Raw genomic sequence first — 15122 nt, 5'->3', positions numbered from 1 at the left:
ATTTAGTTTTCTACTGCGGCACCCTGAAAGAGACTCTGTTTCCAGCACACACACATACCCATGTTGAAACCCTGACTTCCTACCTAAGCATACACGCACAAACACACACACACACAGGCTTTTTCTGGCTTGCCAGCGGCTGTGGCAGTGCCTAATGTCCCCCATTCATAATGCTACCCTCTCTCTCTCGTCCTGCGGGCTCTGTGTGAATACTCTTTAAACATTTAAGAGAGGGATCCTGCACCAATCCATCTCGCTCCCTTCCCTCCACTGCACACTGCCAAAAGCCAATACCACGCACAATCTCCTTCAGCATATTAAACACTGCCTGCCGCCACTACCGCTGCTGTACGCAGGCGTGTATGTGTGTGTGTGTGTGTGTGTGTGTCAGTGGAGTTATACTTTCTACATCTTGCCCTGCTCTCTTGCTCAGCCTCTCTGGATCTGGCTACTATTTATCTCATGCTGTTTACTGTTGTTGTTGTTTTGTGTTAGTGTGCAGGCCCTTTTGTAATGGACAAATGTGTTCCTTGGGTGATTTTCATGACAATACGTCTCTGCAGTCAGTGTGGTCTGGGTTTTTGGCCCGCAGCCGCTGTCGGTCTGTTTGAGGTAGTGGCTAACAGGATTCAAAACAACCCACACTTCCATCATTCCGTACATTGTCAAAAAAAAAGGAACTCATGAAGCTATTCCATATATTATTTACAAACTAAATATCATAGTTAAAACAATTTACAAACAACTTTCTCTCTTTTTATGAGCTCAACATCGAAAAACTAGTGGTGACTAATTGCGTCCCTTTACAGCGCCTGTATATCGGCCAGAAAATTGTTGACTTTGTTTTCAAAAAATAGTTTGATATTTTGGGAAATACCCTTGTTCTCTTCCTTGCCGAAAGTTAAAGGAAAGTAATATTTCCTGAATTCTTCTTATTTGGTGTTGCTCTTAAAGTGTGCAATGAGATTAAATATCTCGGCCAATATATTAACCCTTTTTAGATAGGAGTTGTGCAAATTTGCAGGAAAGCCCAATCAGTCTTTTTTCAGCATTGGCAGTATAAAAAAAATCGGGGAGTGCAGCAAAATGCCGCCTACCTACTTTTGTTTATACAGAATGTGCCTTTTTCGGGGCAATGGGGGGCGTGAGCAAGTAACAAAACGTGTAGCTCAGCATGTGACATAAACAGTGATGTGGGAGGGAAGCCGCGGCTAGTCAGGCGGCGATTCTCTTGTAAATCGGCCCGTCCTTCACCGTCCCCGTCATCTGACGGTTAATGGCCTCTTCGTTTGCGAGGACAAGGAGGGCGCGCAATTCCTTGTCTCCCCAGTTGCTCATCTTTACAGTGTCTGTCAGGTTTGTGTTTCCCTCTTGCTACTAGCTGCTCGCTAATTCCTGCTATCAGCTGTTTCCTGTTTATCCACCGCCAGTGGCTCGCACGTGCGGCGTCATCAACAGCTCCTCCCACAAGTCTTCAACAGCCCCTCCCGTTGCAGAAGGCCGCCTCGGTCTGTTTAAACTAAAAGGGTTCCACCAATATGTCTACCCTACGAGGCGGAAAATTGGGCACCTCGGATCAACTCACCAATCCGGCTCTGTGTGTCTAAACGCTCGCAGCTTGCCGGCAAAACGGCCCAACATTCGCAGAAAATCTGGCAGTGTAAAAGGGGCTATAGTCAATAATTTATCTGATGATAAAGATATCCACAGACAGTGTCGCAAGTTGTATGCGCAAGTTAGTTTGCTTGTTTGTAAATTTAGTATGTCTTTAGTTACTGTGATAGCTCTTTATAGAGCATTTTGCCCACTTGTGTTTGGACTCGTGTTTGTTTAGTGTCTCTAATGTCTCACTCTACTGTGGTGATGATAAATTGATTGTAAGAGGCTATTTGCAGCGTCTTTAATCAGTGAATTACAGTTTGAATAGATGTGAATGGGCTGAATTGGTGGTAAACTGACTCTATCCCCAGAGAAGCTGCTGTAACCTCCTGTGGGGAACTTTTACAGATTACATTACTACTGGCCCCAGCCTTAAAACACTTCACAATCTTTGTCTTGGCACAGCGTCCGTTTGTTTGGCACAGCGGGATCTATTTCAGACATCCCAAATGGCCATTATGGCTAAGCAAAAGTCTCATTAAACACTAAAAGGGTCTAGAACAGAAAGTCCAGTTGGCATCAGTCCCACAACCTTCCTAATCCACCACCGATCCAGTTTTTGACCTCTTGCTGTTTTTGCTTTTAGCTGCACATAGCCACACTCCTCCACGGTAACTCTAGTCATGGAGATAAGATTAAATGAAACTTTAATGATCCTCATGGGGAAATTGAGTCATCGCATCAGCAAATACAGTACTAATAGGGCAGAGAGTATAAATAGAGTGAAACAGGGTCAGAGAAACAGGCAAGACCTACATTTCCAAATATTTAAAAGCTGAAAAACAAAGTCAAAATCTAAGAATTAGGACATTTTTGACACTAATAGCACGTAATGACAGCTTCTTTATTCACAGAACATTTTAGCACTGTGGGTTTTGTTATTAGGACTGCATAGAAAATAGTTGTTTTTTAAAAGACAAATTCCTCTGTCATGAATCACAAACACACAGCTACAATTTTAGGATTATACCAGTTTGACCAGTTGGCAGTCCTCTGAAGATATTAAACACATTACACTAGTGTGGGTTATTTAAGAGAGAAAATGTTTGGATTTGTGAGTTAGAGATCTGTAACTTAACTCATGTAAATTATGAAACTGACTTAAGCTCTATTATGAAAAACTGGACATGGCATGTTTACCCATTTTATACAAACACTTTAACATCTCCAACCTGGGTTTGACCCCATTCATGAGACAGCTGTCACAGGTTAATGTGCAGTCATCATCATTAGCAGAGACTCAAGTCTGTACAAACACTCACTGGCCACTTTATTAGGTACACCTGTTCAACTTTGGCTAATCAGCCAATCACGTGGCAGCAACTCAGTGTATTTAGTCATGTCGACATGGTGAAGACGAGCTGCTGAAGTTCAAACGGAGCATCAGAATGATGAAGAAAGGTGATTGAAGTGACTTTGAACGTGGCATGGTTGTTGGTGCCAGACGGGCTGCTCTGAGTATTTACAGGGATTTTCCGCACAACCATCTCTAGGGTTTACAGAGGATGGTCCCAAAAAGAGAAAATATCCAGTGAGCCAAAATGCCTTGTTGATGCCAGAGGTCAGAGGAGAATGGCCAGACTGGTTCAAGATGATAGAAAGGCAACAGGAAGTCAAATAAGCACTGGTTCCAACCAAGGTGTGCAGAAGACCATCTCTGAAGCAACAACACCTTGTCCAACCTTGAAGCAGATGGGCTACAGCAGCAGAAGACCACACCAGGTGCCACTCCTGTCAGCTAACAACAGGAAACTGAGGCTACAATTCACACGGGTTTTCTCACCAAAACTGGACAATAGAAGATTGGAAAAACCACATTCAGATGGAAGCATGGATCCATCCTGCCTTGTATCAACGCTTCAGGCTGCTGCTGGTGGTGTAATGGTGTGGGGGAGATTTTCTTAGTACCAACTGAGCATGGTTTAAACACCACAGCCTACCTGAGTATTGTTGCTGAGCGTGTCCATCCCTTTATGACCACAGTGTACCCATCTTCTGATGGCTACTTCCAGCAGGATAACGCACCATGTCACAAAGCTCACATCATCTCAAACATGACAATGAGTTCACTGTACTCCAATGGCCTCCACAGTCACCAGATCTCAGTCCAATAGAGCACCTTTGGGATGTGCTGGAACGGGAGATTCTCATCATGGATGTGCAGCTGACAAATCTGCAGCAACTGTGTGATGTCATCATGTCAATATGGACCAGAATCTCTGAGGAATGTTTCCAGCACCTTGTTGAATCTATGACACCAAGAATTAAGGCAGCTCTGAAGACAAAACAGGGTCCAACCCGGTACTAGGAAGGTGTACCTAATAAAGTGGCCAGTGAGTGTAGTAAAAACTGTACAAGCAGTTACTCAGCAATTGAAATGGTGGCTTTTTTTCTTTTTGAAAATAAGCAATTAGAACACTCTGAATGCTTCTGTGTCACATTTCCCCAAGTGATCGTATCCCATTTAGTGGAACATTTGACTAGTTGAATGAATCCATTGTGAATGAACTTGTCAGTGTTGGATAATTGAAGTCAGCGGTGCATTTCCTTAACTGCTCTCCATTTTCTATTTAAAGCAGGAACCCAGCACAGTGTTGTCTCCAGTTCGTACTGTTTTTGGTTTTTTTTAGTGTTTCATTTATTGTTCCCAACCACCTCTTGTGTTTTCCTGCAGACCCACACCATCTTCTCCCTGCTGGGCCTCGACCACGCCTACGTCACCAGTATCGGGCGTCTCATTGGGGTGGTTTCCCTGAAAGAGGTAAGAATCTTTTCACAGGTCATTTTGGGGGGTTTGACTTTTTATGCCTCTGCACCGGCGACAGCTGTGGCCGGAGGTGTTTTGTTTTTGGGTTGTCCCATTCTCATGTATGTAATGTCAACAGTGCCATGAAAGAACGTCTTTAAATTTGGCACAAATGTCCACTTGGAACGATAAACTGATTAGATTTTGGTGGTCAAAGGTCACTTTGGCAGCAACTCAACACTCTGTGGCTCGTCTCTCACTGGCCATTTTTGCAGAGCTCCACAAGATGCCCAAGAAAACTCCTGCGCCTTTATGGACAAATTCTTCACCACAGTTTCTTTGACCTTGCATCTGTCTTGCTCTTGTAGGTGGCAGTGTGCTCATTACTCTAAAAATGTCATATGTTATTCATTAGTCATTACTCTTTTCAAAAGTAATAAAATTACTTATTTCTCCCTGCCAACAGTAATTCGTTACTGTACTTGTGTTATTACTTTTCCGTCACACCCTATAAAACTTGTAGTTGCGAATGTCCCCAAAATTCAGATGTGTGCCGCTGTGTGAATGTCAGTGTCAGGGTGATTGCCGTTAAGTGTAGCTGAGGCTAGATAGCGTGTTTTTTTTACCTGGGGGTCTTCAGTTGCCTGTGACCGTTTTTTTCTTAAGGCTCTGCCCAAAATTTCATCTACCACATATTCAACCACAAGCTTCATTACTTCTTTGTGGCTGCAGCTGTGCATGAGTAAAATCCAGTTTTGGTTGTTTAGCCAGTGTAGAGCTACAGCGGATCTCCACAGTGAAGGAGGGCTCACCTTTAGTGGGGTCTATTTCCTGGAGCTTTACATTGTTGCGCTGCCATTGTAGTAGGTGTTTCAGACCGGAGCTTTGAGGACGTGTTTTTCACAGTGGAAAGAGTTTTAGTACCACTACCTGCAGCCATGATGTTCTTGTCATCTTTCCTCCCGACAAAATCAAAGTAAAGGGAATATTTCCAGCTGCTAAGGTAAAAAGCGTTTCCATTTGTGACGTGCCTGTGCAGTGCGACAATTACGAAAATGAGTCCACTAATGTGAATGTTGTATTTGAAGTCAGTAGTGATGTGATAACAAAAGTAACGTTGTAACGAGCTGTTTGGTTTTGGGGTAACTGTGATGTTATTACTGAAATTCTATTAGTAATTAGTTACACTCCTCGTCACTGTAATAAAGGGTTATTATTATGTGCCTAACACTGGAGGTGGACAGTCTAGTTTGGTGTATTCTGCAGCATTTTTCATAATTGTCGTGCAGATTTTATCACAGAATTCAGTGTTAAATGATTTCATACCACTGGCATCAAAACTCATGATCCACTTTTTGTTTTTTCTTTCATTTTGTGTTGTTGTGTTTTTTTAATCTAATGAAAATAGTCGTGACTGTCATCATTTACACAGGCAGCATATTCACTGCTTTCATAATTGTAAAATCACTGTCAATATCATCAGGAGTGTTGTCACCATGCTGCGCGCACACACACACACACAAACAGGCATTTTGGTCAACATTAAGAATTCCTCCTCCCTCTGCCTGTTATGTACTGTGACAGACAAAAGGCTGCTTAATATTGCTGTCTCTATCCATTGTCTATCTGTCTGTTCTCTGCCCCCCCCCCCCCCCCCCCCCCCCTCTTTCCATCNCCCCCTCCCCCCTCTCTTTCCATCTCCTGCCTCACAAACAACTGAAAACCCCTCGCTCTTTGTGAATTGGCCAGGAAGCGGTGAGAGGATTGTTGCTAAGTGCAGTGCTGCTTGCCTGTCCCTGACATTTAGGCTTTTTTGTTCTGCGTTCCACCAGCAGACAAAAACCCAGCCAAAGCAGATAAAGCCCAGCCTCTCCCAGTCTGCCTGTCTGTCACACCGACACGCTGTTACCTCACAGCCTCGCTGGTCCGCATGGAAGAGAGGAATCTGAGGGATGTTTGTGTGTGTGATTATAGTGCATTATTTACACCCTACAGCGTGTGGACACTATTCTTTCACTGCTGCTTCAGGATCTGTAGCACCCAGATTCTTCACCCTATCAGCCAAATGACAAACTTGGACCTGCCAAACAGGAAAGTCAATGATACGCTCTCACATAGAGGGAAAAAAAAAAAAGATGGGATGAAAGAGACTTGACAGCTCCAATGTGTTTAGGAGAATAGATTATGTTTTTTTCAACCTTAAAATGTATGGACCACTTTTTATTAGAGGCCATATAAACCCAATGTGTTCTAAAGAGTAAAAACACAGGGTAGTTATGTATTCCTCTCTCAAAAAACGAAAATGTAAATCAGGTCAGTCAGGACCACTTTAGTCAAAGAAAACATTATTTCCATTTGCAGTATTATATTTGGCAGTATGGCTCTGTTCTATGGCCTCACTGACTTTCCTAGGCCTACGCAGAAAGTCTAAGGAGGAGAGAGCAAACCTCTCTGCCCTTCCACCTGCAAACGAGGAAAGCCTATGATGAAGAGAGCACACCTCTCTGCCCTTCCACACACCTATGTGGAAAGCCTCAAGGCAGAGAGAGCAAACCTCTCTGCACTTCCATGCGCCTACATGGAAATCCTAAGGCAGAGAAAGCAAACCTCCCTGCCCTTCCATGCGCCTACATGGAAAGCCTAAGTCAGGGAGAGCAACAGCAAAGACCCCCCGGGAACAAAACATCAATCAAAGCAGCATCAATGACAAATACAAATTAAAGATTAAAAGATAAAGTCCCACTGATTGTCACACACCTGAGTGTGTGAAATTTGTTCTCCGCATTTGATCCATCCCCTGAGGGAATGTAAAACAAATAAAATAAAATTGCTATAAACAGTACTTTAGTAGAGTGTTTACTGTATGTGACCGGCAGCCATCTTGAATTCATAAGTTGGGATTGATGCGGTTACTCCGAGTTTCTGAGTTGGAAAGCCGATCTTAGGGTGCGTTCGAGTTTAAACTTCCGACTGGGAACTGGGAATTTCCGACCTCCGAGTACAAAACGAACGCACCAAGAATCCCAGTTAAGGGTAAAACCATAGACCTTTTCATGGGTCCGCTCTTGGCCTTGGGTGGGGGTCATCTGTACCCTTTGACTAGGAATCTTTCAAGAATTGTTTTGGAATTAACAGACATAAAATAAAGCATTATCATTTTTTAGTGTGAAGGTCTTATAAAAAAAAAAAAGAGAGAGAGAGAGAATGAATCTAGAAATGATCAAGATGGGCCGTGTGTCGCTAATATATACAGTTCAACATTGTAACTTCTTTGGATGGTGCTCAAAAAATAACCAAAATGCTGTGGTTGACTGTGGTTCCACCTTGTTACTGTAAACATGTATAACGCATAAACAAAAATCAAGGCTAACTTCCTGTGCTCACTTGACACTACCAAAAATGTCACTGGTGTAATTTCATTCGACCAGACCATGACCTTTGGTAATACCTAAAGTAACTGCCTCTGCTCTGCCTGTCTCAGCCACTCTGATTTCCTGTAATAAATTGTCCATTTTTATGAACATTTCTAAAAGGCAGCCTGCGGTGTGTTCTGTGGCAGAAGCAAGTCTAGCCCTGTAGAGTGGACCGTCTTTGATTTACTTTCATTTCTGTCGTGCGTAGGTGGCAAGGGGAGCCGCAGAGATTTAATAAATATGCAGTCATTTCCGCCTCGCTCGTCTCCTCTCATTCTATGAAATGTTTCAGCAAACAGCAGCATAAGTCAAAGTCACTCTGACCTCACTTACCCGTGCACGCTACCCTTTGACTATGATCTTCCCCTCAATTTCATTTTGCGAAAAAGGTCCCAGTGCAAAATAGAAAATGGCTTGTGTGCCTGTGCATCAGATTGTAAACTACTGACATGATCTTTCTCTGTAGAGCGCGGTAAGTACAGTGTCGGGGTTAGCACTTCTATTTCCAGAGGGACGCCCACGCCAAAACTGTATGCAGCTCAGCATAATAACCCACTGTGAATAACCCCCTGGACCAGACAGCACAATTTAGGCACAAAGAGCCTGACTTCATGTTTTTATAGAAAAAGAAATGTGACATGTCCCAACCCCAACTCTTAGCAGGTCTCGAGTGTGTATATGTAGTATACTAAACTACACTCTAGTGCTACTCAAACCAGACAGTACGCACACTAAATACAGATTCTGAGTGTACCATTGATGCACAGTATTCTCCTACAATGCGATGCTCACAAGAAATTCAGAAAAGAAAAGGAAAAGAAATTGTGGGTGGTGTGAAACTGCTCCCAAAAGCTGTAAGAAAACAAAAAAAAAATCAGATTCTGGCACTAATAGGAATATTAAAAGCAAATGTTCTGTCAGTGGGGTGAGGTGATTGCATTTTTTTTTTACCCTTTGCAGTTTTGCTTGAGGTATTTGCAGGAAGTAAGTGTCAGTATCCTACAGCGAGACAAAATAAGACACATTGCTGTACTCGTGTCAAGAAAATGAAAAATTGTCTATTTTTTTGTAATAAGATGATAATGGAGTCAGTCATCTATGAAATATCCTGTTGCTGCTGGTCGTGTTTTGTGTCCCATTTTAAGCATCAGAGTCCAGGATGTTTGAATTTTGGACAACTTTTAGTAGAAGCATTAAAAAAGTGGTTGAGCTGGAAAGCAATGTATATAAAGCTAAAAACAGGACTGAAAGCAGCACATACACTACACTGCTGTTTAGTGAGATTGTTTTAGTGCTATACAGACACGTATGTCATCAGTTATGTTCCCATGAAAATTCTACAGATTGAGGCTTTAGGTGGTTATCCAGCGTCTTAAAAGAATGTGTAACAATACATCATTTTTCATTTTACATCGATGGTTATATTTTTATACCGCACTGTTGAGTTTTCCCCATGGATGGACCAGGCCCCAATCTGTACAGTTGGTATGTGATTACAGCCTCATTATAGGATTTTTGTATTTTTCCTGATGGCATAAGTTTCTGTATAACCAGACAATTCTAGTAAAAAAAAAGTGGAGTGTATGCATATGTTTTCATATCTGACACGGCCATCTAATGTGAACACATATCTTTCAAATACTGGGAAATATTCAACATCGATTGTGTCATTCAATTCAGTTCAATTCAATAGATTTTTATTTATCCCAAAGGAATTTTTTTTTGCGCCAGAGAACGCTTCAAATGACAGTAATACTAATTACAGTAACCCAAATTTATCGTTTTACAACCTGTAACAACCAGAACAGCCAGTGGGTTCCCCGGGTCAGGGTCAATCACTGGGCCCAGTTTTAGAACAACAGAGTATTAAATATCAAGCAAGATATTCAAATATACAAGACAAGATGTGCTTTCAAGGAGCAAAAGCAAAAAGCAGTGCCTAATAGGGTAACAACAGGAGTAAGATCAGTACAAGAGTTACTAAAAAAATGAAACAAAATGGTGGAAAAAAGCCCCATTGAATACTGATTGCATCATCTCATCCCACTGACAATTTTTTGATTAGACACTATATGAGAAATTTTTCACATGCACGTGGCTGCAAGGGTCCACGTGATGTAAATCTTGCTACCTACCTGTGTCCTCGTGGGTCTATATGCTGAGCAGCTGGAGGCGGCTTTTTGTTTGTTTTTAATGAGAATGAGTGAAGCCTTTTGCTCACTGTTTTTGCGTTGCGTTTGGTTTTGCGTTTCTGCAATCTAGTGGCCCAGCATTTTTGCTGGTGCACTCTAAACTCCTCCAGTTGAAAAAAAATCTTCATGTCAAAGCAGGAAAGCGCCACACATCATCCCTGCTTTTTTCCCATTGTCCAATCAGATGATGTGAGAGGCGGGCCTTCTGTGGTGGTCATGACAACAAGTTTACAGCTGGTAAACAATTGAGGAGAAACTCTGGATACCCAGAGCTATACGGCCCAACGATAGTCATGTTGTCAAACTGCCCCTGAGTCATCCTAAAATCGGCCTGTAAACGTCCATGATGGAGGAGAAGCTCCTGGACCAACTGGTGGTACTCCCCATGATCCAGCCTCTTTTTTAGGGTCTCATGTACCCACACAGATCTCTGTTTATCTGCTGACAGCCTCTCACCCTCAACCAGAGCTACAGACAGTACCCTCTGCCTCAACATGTCAGGAACTAGCCACTTATTAATGTGAAATAAAACAAATAAATAAACGGTGGATTGATTGCACAGGAAGGTTAGGGTGATAAGGTGACTGAGTGGTTGCCTTGTAACAATAAAAAACCACAGCAAGCATTTTTTACTGGTGGCATTCAGTTAAAGAAAAAAAAAAGCTAGTGCGGTGTGCCTGACGTTTTACAACCTCCAAAACGCTTTCTGTGTGATCGAGGCCTAAGGTATAAAAATCACACGCAGCTACAGTGGGGTGTTACCTGTATGCATGCCCAGACTTGACCTCTTTGCTCTCTCCACTATAACTGTTTTGTCTTTCTCCATCCAGCTTCGCAAGGCCATCGAGGGCTCTGTGACAGTGAAGGGTGTGAAGGTGCGTCCTCCTCTGGCCAGTTTCCGGGACAGCGGCACCAGCAGCAGCGAGAACGAAGCCACCGAGCTCCACAAGCTGTGGGATCGCCACAAGAGCATGTCGCTGCCCCGCGAACACACCCCCTCCGAGTCCGACGAGAAATCCCAGTGAGGGAAAGTAGAGGAGGAGGAGGAGCAAGAAGAGCAGGTGGAGGAAGAGGAGGAGGAGGCATAGAGGTCTTTAATCTCCCAAAGCCACAAACATGCAAAAATCCTCAGGGCTTCGGATCAATATTTAATTCTGGAAAGAGTCCTACTGCTAGCCTCTTCGCAACTCCTCATTTCTCTCCTCATCTACTCCTCTTTCTCTCCACCATCCACTTTGCTTCACGGACCCACCAGTGCGCTCTCCAGGAGTCCTGCACTGACCAAGCCAGACACTCCACGGGGGAGAGGAACACAACTCAACCTGTGCCCTGCTCTCCATTAACCCTCGGGAACCCACAGCAGAGTGAATGTGGATTTTGCAGGGGGGACTGGGAATGGGTTGAAATCTTTAAAAAGGGATTTTTTTTTTAGCAGACTTTGTTGTTGGTTCTGTATCTTTAGAGTTGAGATCAAAGTTTGGACCTGCAAAAGTTATCTTCTGAACGAGTCTTCCACTTGAGTAGAGAAATTCAGCAGTGATGACAAGGAAGAGTAACGTGTGCTTGTACTGTAAGTGTGTGTGAGAAAGAGGTGAGAAATTGTGAGTGTGCATGAAGAGGGAGGGAGGTAGCAAACGACTATTTCTTATATGATTTTTTTTTTATTATTGCCTTTAGAACACATTTCAGTCTTTGTTTTCCAGCTTGAATACTTTGATTTCTGACTGATCAGGTGGTCTGGGTCTAACTGGAATTTGCCATGGCGCCATTTCTTTGTAAATCACACTACAGTTTGTCCCACTGACAAGCACTGGACTAAGGGGACAGATGCCTTAGCTTTCGGATTTTTTTCTTGTTTCCATTATACCTCTTTTCCTCAGTCTTCCCATCTCTTCACTGCAACTCTTAATGGTCAGGTTGAGAATAAAGTCTATGCAAGCAGACATGCCTGTTGGCAGTGGCGGAAGCACCTGTAGCCCTTTTCATAACGTACACTCCTTTCATACTGTAGCTACGGCCTTACATTACAAAGACATATAGAAAGACACACAAACAAGACCGCGGCGATGCACTCAGAGAGTCGAGGTTTTTCTGCTTATCTAAATATAGCTCTTTAATAACCGTTCCAGAGAAGGTTGAGGCGGATGGAGAGGGCAGGAAGCGAGGGAGGGAGGAAGAACAGGGAGCAAATGGATGGCTGAAAGAATGAAGACATCATTACCTAACCAGCTGCTCTGGGCCCTCTCATCAATCTGTCTTTGATCGCCATGTTGGCTAACCTCCATTACTATCAGAGTCACAGACGCCCCCCCCACCAGCTTTATGATGTAATGTTCCAGGGATGAGGCAATGTATGTGAGCAGAATCTGCCTGATTATTGCATAAAGATAGCTTAAGAGAACGGGAGCATGATCCAGTGAGATTAACTGGAGTAAAAACACTTCAGGAAATCCCTAACTGACCAACAGTAAATGGTCGAAGATGTAGTTTAACTTTTAAAATGTACCTTGTTTACCACTATAAGTCCAAATCATTACTAAATTATCGCTCCAGCTCCTAGCTGACCGATTGAACCTGGAACAGGAGCCATGAATGATTAATGGCAGCATGGTTTCTGATTCAGCAAGCAGTCCGACATGACGGATAATGTATAAGTACTGTGAATTTAATAATTCATGTCTGCCATAATGCTTAAGGCTTGTCAGCTCGCTCTCTGCTCATCGACAGAAAAGCATTGATTTGTTTTCCCTTTCCTCCATCCCTCCGTCTTTTCTACTACTGACCCCCAAATACGTCCCTTAAGACACACTCCTTTTTTCAAATCTTTAATATTTTTTTTTATTTCTCCACCAGGCCAGGACGTCCACTACTACCTACAGAATCTGCTCTACTGTTTGGATGCCTTAAATACGCACTCATACCCAACTTCTTAATGGTTTTCTAGCATTCGACGCGTTGCATGGATTTTATTTTTGGTGGTGTCTTGTCTTGCTGCGCGCCACTGAAAGTAAAATACACACAGTGAAACAGCACGGCTTTGCATGACGGAGCGCATGTGAGATTTGTTTTATATGATCAAAATGTACCAAAAACAAAAGAAGCTTGACGGACATGAATAATGGGACTAGTGAATGACGTTGTGTCTCAGTATGTTTGCCATCTTGTGCCTGTTTGTTATGTGTCTTTACAGTATCTTGTTTTATACTTACAGTGTCAGTTCACTTTGATTGGCATCTCCCATTCGCCCGTTGAGTTTGACGCGTCGCCTGATTTTGAACTGGGGAAGGGGTCTTTGCAAAGTTAAGCTCAGAAATTAATATATTTAACATCATTCCTGTAATATAAAATCATAATTTAATGTCTTAACCTATCTTAAATTGTTGTTGACTACTCTCTTTTGAAAGATTTGGGAGGCTTCTTTTATTATATTTGTTGTTTTTTGTATTTGTTTATTTGTTTTTCCACATTTGATGATTTAAAAATTTGATTTTAATGCTGTCTTTTATGTTTTTTTTCATCGTTTGACATGCTGTCTGAAACATTTCTACTAAGAAGTTTATTTGTAAAGCGCAAATAACATTAGAGGGGTAAAGGCTTGCGGTGGCTGCCGGTGAAGTTAGCGTTAAAGGGACCAGCATGTGGTCTGTTGGTGACATGTTCATTCCACAAGTGCCTGCATCGACTCCTCTTCTTTATCAACGGGATTAAGCTATCCACCCTTAAGTGTTTGGATCTGTTTTCTAGTCCTGTAGACGTGGCACTTTTCACACAAGTACGCAAATATGTAAGGGGGCTGGATGATGTGTCAGCGGGGTGTGCAATTATCACCATGGCAATCTGTCATCGTCGTCGTCACCGCCCCGCCCCGCCCTCCACACCCCTCAACCCGCCCCCATCTGCTCGCCCCCGGGACTGACTGAGATCCACTCGTCTGATTTGGTTCTGTTCATTTGTTTGTGCTTTTCATCGATTTTCATTATTCTGCCTTCTGCCAGAGCCTTCCCCTCTGCAGACACTTCAGAACGTTTCATCTCATTTGCTACCAGACAGATATAAACCAAGGTAGATGCATATTTATTAGTCTGTATTAATCAAAGTAGAAGTTGTAAAAAAGATTTGTTTTTCCATTCTTTCTATGGATGATCTACTTGTAGGTAATCAATTTGTGCAATAACTGTTGTTCATCTCACTTTGTAACCCAGTTTTAATTGATGACATGAATGCAAGATAACCTTATTTTTGTAAAGAAACCTGAAAAGTGTAAAAAGATGTATGTATATGAGGAGAACTGACGCTCACACAGGAGCTTGTGTGTGATAAAGATACGATATTTGAATGACAGTTCAAGGGGGAAGGTTTCCCAAAAGCTTCGATACAAGCTGTCAGAATCTCACCAAATCTGCGTTGAGATATTTAAGGACACTGTTTGCACCTTTAGGTGTTGATCAGCCTTTGTTCAAAAAGAGAAATGGCTTAGACTCCTCATTTTGGCTTTTGGAAACCCTTCCCGTCTGGTCTTAACAGGCTCTGTGGTGAATCCTGCTGCATGAACTGTAGCTGGCGCTCTCATACAAGCCCCTCCCCCTTAAGCACTGATGTGAGTCAGTTTTATCATGCTCCCCTCTCTCCTTCAGTCTGATGGGTTTGATAAGACCAGATCCTCACATCAGCTGTTGAGAGTTATCTTTTATCCACTCCTTAGGGCTCTTAGGGACTGCGAATTGTCCTGGAGGCCTCCACTACGGCAAACCCCAAGGGCCAAACCAGACTGAACTGAACAAAATCCAGAGCTATTTTTCACACAGAAAAATGAAACATTGTTTTGTATATCAGGGATGAATAAATGAGATTTTAACAAACACGTTGTGTTGAAGATTACTTTCTGTTTTATATCTCCCAGGACTGCAGCTGTCTGTCTGTCTGTCTCTCCCCTCACTAACAGCTGGGAAGCACCTGGAGTGTTGTTTTTGTGTTCTGCTGTCACTCCCAGTGGGGAGGCAAACACAGTAATGCCACAATAATGTTCACATTAGTTCATTTTATCCCAAATCTTTTTATAGCACAGGGAGTCAAAGGTTTCACACAACATTTGTTCCTAACCCGACGTTTTGA

General features: G+C 42.8%; 1 protein-coding gene across 1 annotated transcript in view; it reads left to right on the top strand.

The window, feature by feature from the left end:
• Positions 1 to 14867, top strand: part of LOC126400883 (chloride channel protein 2-like) — a 230559-nt gene extending 215692 nt beyond the window's left edge. The window contains exons 22-23 of the mRNA XM_050061878.1: positions 4334 to 4420; positions 10841 to 14867. Of these exons, the coding sequence (XP_049917835.1) occupies positions 4334 to 4420; positions 10841 to 11035 (282 nt within the window). The 3' untranslated portion in view covers positions 11036 to 14867. The remainder of the gene's footprint in view (positions 1 to 4333; positions 4421 to 10840) is intronic.
• Positions 14868 to 15122: the final 255 nt, after the last annotated feature.

The sequence above is a fragment of the Epinephelus moara genome, chromosome 2 (assembly GCF_006386435.1).
Source record: "Epinephelus moara isolate mb chromosome 2, YSFRI_EMoa_1.0, whole genome shotgun sequence".
Taxonomy (NCBI): domain Eukaryota; kingdom Metazoa; phylum Chordata; class Actinopteri; order Perciformes; family Serranidae; genus Epinephelus; species Epinephelus moara.
Note: the sequence above shows the minus strand (reverse complement) of the source record. Positions and strands in the feature narration are given on the sequence as shown.